General features: G+C 40.5%; 1 protein-coding gene across 2 annotated transcripts in view; it reads left to right on the plus strand.

Moving 5' to 3' along the window:
* Positions 1-5,000, plus strand: part of LOC120563615 (protein LSM14 homolog A-like) — a 30,515-nt gene that overhangs the window by 21,104 nt on the left and 4,411 nt on the right. For both annotated transcript variants that reach the window (XM_039807900.1, XM_039807901.1), the window contains exon 7: positions 1,429-1,467. In XM_039807900.1, the coding sequence (XP_039663834.1) occupies positions 1,429-1,467 (39 nt within the window). The remainder of the gene's footprint in view (positions 1-1,428; positions 1,468-5,000) is intronic.

A 5,000-nucleotide genomic window follows, 5' to 3' on the forward strand; every position in this document is an offset into this window, starting at 1 on the left:
TCTGTCCCAGTGTGTCCTAGTCTGTCCCGGCCTGTCCCGGCCTGTCCTGGTCTGTCCCAGTGTGTCCCGGCCTGTCCCAGCCTGTCCCGGCCTGTCCTGGTCTGTCCTAGTCTGTCCTGGTCTGTCCCAGTGTGTCCTAGTCTGTCCCGGCCTGTCCCGGCCTGTCCTGGTCTGTCCCAGTGTGTCCTAGTCTGTCCCGGCCTGTCCCAGCCTGTCCCGGCCTGTCCCGGTCTGTTCCAGTGTGTCCTAGTCTGTCCCGGCCTGTCCCAGCCTGTCCCAGCCTGTCCCGGCCTGTCCCGGCCTGTCCCGGCCTGTCCCAGCCTGTCCCGGCCTGTCCTAGTCTGTCCTGGTCTGTCCCGGCCTGTCCCAGCCTGTCCCGGCCTGTCCTGGCCTGTCCTAGTCTGTCCCAGCCTGTCCCGGCCTGTCCCAGCCTGTCCTGGTCTGTCCCAGTGTGTCCTGTTCCCAGTGTGTAGTAGTAGTAGTAGTAGTAGCAGTAGTAGTAGTAGTAGTGTAAACAGCAGTAGTAGTAGTAGTGTAAACAGGTGTAGTAGTAGTAGTGTCAACATAGTGTAAATAGTAGTAGTAGTAGTAGTAGTAGTGTAAACGTAGTAGTAGTAGTAGTAGTAGTGTAAACATAGTGTTAGTAGTAGTAGTAGTAGTAGTAGTAGTAGTAGTAGTAGTAGTAGTGTAAACAGGTGTAAATAGTAGTAGTAGTGTAAACAGGTGTTAGTAGTAGTAGTGTAAACAGGTGTAAATAGTAGTAGTAGTAGTGTAAACAGGTGTAAATAGTAGTAGTAGTAGTAGTGTAAACAGGTGTAGTAGTAGTGTAAACAGGTGTAGTAGTAGTAGTAGTAGTAGTGTAAACAGCAGTAGTAGTAGTAGTAGTAGTGTAAACAGCAGTAGTAGTAGTGTAAACAGCAGCAGCAGTAGTAGTAGTAGTGTAAACAGCAGCAGTAGTAGTAGTAGTGTAAACAGCAGCAGTAGTAGTAGTAGTGTAAACAGCAGCAGTAGTAGTGTAAACAGCTGTAGTAGTAGTGTAAACAGCTGTAGTAGTAGTGTAAACAGCTGTAGTAGTAGTGTAAACAGGTGTAGTAGTAGTAGTAGTAGTGTAAACAGTAGTAGTAGTAGTAGTAGTAGTGTAAACAGCAGTAGTAGTAGTGTAAACAGTAGTAGTAGTAGTAGTAGTAGTAGTGTAAAACAGCAGTAGTAGTAGTAGTGTAGTAGTGTAAACAGCTGTAGTAGTAGTAGTGTAAACTGTAGTAGTAGTAGTGTAAACAGCTGTAGTAGTAGTAGTAGTAGTAGTGTAAACAGCTGTAGTAGTAGTAGTGTAAACAGCTGTAGTGTAGTAGTGTAAACAGCTGTATTGTAGTAGTGTAAACAGCTGTAGTAGTGTAAACAGCTGACGTGTTCTTGTTGTTGATTCCTCAGGAAAGCGAATGAGAAGTCTGGAGTCTCTGGTTTCCCGAGGTAAGACCTGTTCCTCAAACACACCATGAAACTAACGGGAAAATCACATAAACTCATCCATTCATTACTGGGTCTAGAACATTTCATCCATTCATTACTGGGTCTAGAACATTTCATCCATTCATTACTGGGTCTAGAACATTTCATCCATTCTTTACTGGGTCTAGAACATTTCATCCATTCATTACTGGGTCTAGAACATTTCATCCATTCATTACTGGGTCTAGAACATTTCATCCATTCATTACTGGGTCTAGAACATATCATCCATTCATCACTGGGTCTAGAACATTTCATCCATTCTTTACTGGGTCTAGAACATTTCATCCATTCATTACTGGGTCTAGAACATTTCATCCATTCTTTACTGGGTCTAGAACATTTCATCCATTCATTACTGGGTCTAGAACATTTCATCCATTCATTACTGGGTCTAGAACATTTCATCCATTCATTACTGGGTCTAGAACATTTCATCCATTCATCACTGGGTCTAGAACATTTCATCCATTCATTACTGGGTCTAGAACATTTCATCCATTCATTACTGGGTCTAGAACATTTCATCCATTCATTACTGGGTCTAGAACATTTCATCCATTCATCACTGGGTCTAGAACATTTCATCCATTCATTACTGGGTCTAGAACATTTCATCCATTCATTACTGGGTCTAGAACATTTCATCCATTCATCACTGGGTCTAGAACATGTCATCCATTCATTACTGGGTCTAGAACATTTCATCCATTCATTACTGGGTCTAGAACATTTCATCCATTCTTTACTGGGTCTAGAACATTTCATCCATTCTTTACTGGGTCTAGAACATTTCATCCATTCATTACTGGGTCTAGAACATTTCATCCATTCATTACTGGGTCTAGAACATTTCATCCATTCATCACTGGGTCTAGAACATTTCATCCATTCTTTACTGGTCTAGAACATTTCATCCATTCATTACTGGGTCTAGAACATGTTCTCCTTTCATCCATTTATCACTGGGTCTAGAACATTTCATCCATTCTTTACTGGGTCTAGAACATTTCATCCATTCATTACTGGGTCTAGAACATTTCATCCATTCTTTACTGGGTCTAGAACATTTCATCCATTCATTACTGGGTCTAGAACATTTCATCCATTCTTTACTGGGTCTAGAACATTTCATCCATTCATTACTGGGTCTAGAACATGTTCTCCTTTCATCCATTCATTACTGGGTCTAGAACATGTTCTCCTTTCATCCATTCATCACTGGGTCAAGAACATTTCATCCATTCTTTACTGGGTCTAGAACATTTCATCCATTCATTACTGGGTCTAGAACATTTCATCCATTCTTTACTGGGTCTAGAACATTTCATCCATTCATTACTGGGTCTAGAACATGTTCTCCTTTCATCCATTCATTACTGGGTCTAGAACATGTTCTCCTTTCATCCATTCATCACTGGGTCAAGAACATTTCATCCATTCATTACTGGGTCTAGAACATTTCATCCATTCATCACTGGGTCTAGAACATTTCATCCATTCATCACTGGGTCAAGAACATTTCATCCATTCATTACTGGGTCTAGAACATTTCATCCATTCATTACTGGGTCTAGAACATTTCATCCATTCATCACTGGGTCTAGAACATTTCATCCATTCATTACTGGGTCTAGAACATTTCATCCATTCATTACTGGGTCTAGAACATTTCATCCATTCATTACTGGGTCTAGAACATTTCATCCATTCATTACTGGGTCTAGAACATTTCATCCATTCATTACTGGGTCTAGAACATGTTCTCCTTTCATCCATTCATCACTGGGTCTAGAACATTTCATCCATTCATTACTGGGTCTAGAACATTTCATCCATTTCATCCATTCATTACTGGGTCTAGAACATTTCATCCATTCATTACTGGGTCTAGAACATGTTCTCCTTTCATCCATTCATCACTGGGTCTAGAACATTTCATCCATTCATTACTGGGTCTAGAACATTTCATCCATTCATTACTGGGTCTAGAACATGTTCTCCTTTCATCCATTCATTACTGGGTCTAGAACATTTCATCCATTCATTACTGGGTCTAGAACATGTTCTCCTTTCATCCATTCATCACTGGGTCTAGAACATTTCATCCATTCATTACTGGGTCTAGAACATTTCATCCATTCATTACTGGGTCTAGAACATTTCATCCATTCATCACTGGGTCTAGAACATTTCATCCATTCATTACTGGGTCTAGAACATTTCATCCATTCATTACTGGGTCTAGAACATGTTCTCCTTTCATCCATTCATCACTGGGTCTAGAACATTTCATCCATTCATTACTGGGTCTAGAACATTTCATCCATTCATTACTGGGTCTAGAACATTTCATCCATTCATTACTGGGTCTAGAACATTTCATCCATTCATCACTGGGTCTAGAACATTTCATCCATTCATCACTGGGTCTAGAACATTTCATCCATTCATTACTGGGTCTAGAACATATCATCCATTCATCACTGGGTCTAGAACATTTCATCCATTCATTACTGGGTCTAGAACATGTCATCCATTCTTTACTGGGTCTAGAACATTTCATCCATTCATTACTGGGTCTAGAACATTTCATCCATTCATTACTGGGTCTAGAACATTTCATCCATTCATCACTGGGTCTAGAACATTTCATCCATTCATTACTGGGTCTAGAACATATCATCCATTCATTACTGGGTCTAGAACATTTCATCCATTCATTACTGGGTCTAGAACATGTCATCCATTCTTTACTGGGTCTAGAACATTTCATCCATTCATCACTGGGTCTAGAACATTTCATCCATTCATTACTGGGTCTAGAACATTTCATCCATTCATTACTGGGTCTAGAACATATCATCCATTCATCACTGGGTCTAGAACATTTCATCCATTCATTACTGGGTCTAGAACATTTCATCCATTCTTTACTGGGTCTAGAACATTTCATCCATTCATTACTGGGTCTAGAACATTTCATCCATTCATTACTGGGTCTAGAACATATCATCCATTCATCACTGGGTCTAGAACATTTCATCCATTCATTACTGGGTCTAGAACATTTCATCCATTCATTACTGGGTCTAGAACATATCATCCATTCATCACTGGGTCTAGAACATATCATCCATTCATTACTGGGTCTAGAACATATCATCCATTCATTACTGGGTCTAGAACATTTCATCCATTCATTACTGGGTCTAGAACATATCATCCATTCATCACTGGGTCTAGAACATTTCATCCATTCATCACTGGGTCTAGAACATTTCATCCATTCATTACTGGGTCTAGAACATTTCATCCATTCATTACTGGGTCTAGAACATTTCATCCATTCATTACTGGGTCTAGAACATATCTCCAGTTAATCACTGGGTCTAGAACATTTCATCAATTCATTACTGGGTCTAGAACATATCATCATTTGTCCTTGTGTCTTCTTCCTCTCCTCCTCCTTCTCTTCTCCTCTTCCCTCCTCC

Source organism: Perca fluviatilis, chromosome 8 (assembly GCF_010015445.1).
Source record: "Perca fluviatilis chromosome 8, GENO_Pfluv_1.0, whole genome shotgun sequence".
Classification (NCBI taxonomy): Eukaryota; Metazoa; Chordata; class Actinopteri; order Perciformes; family Percidae; genus Perca; species Perca fluviatilis.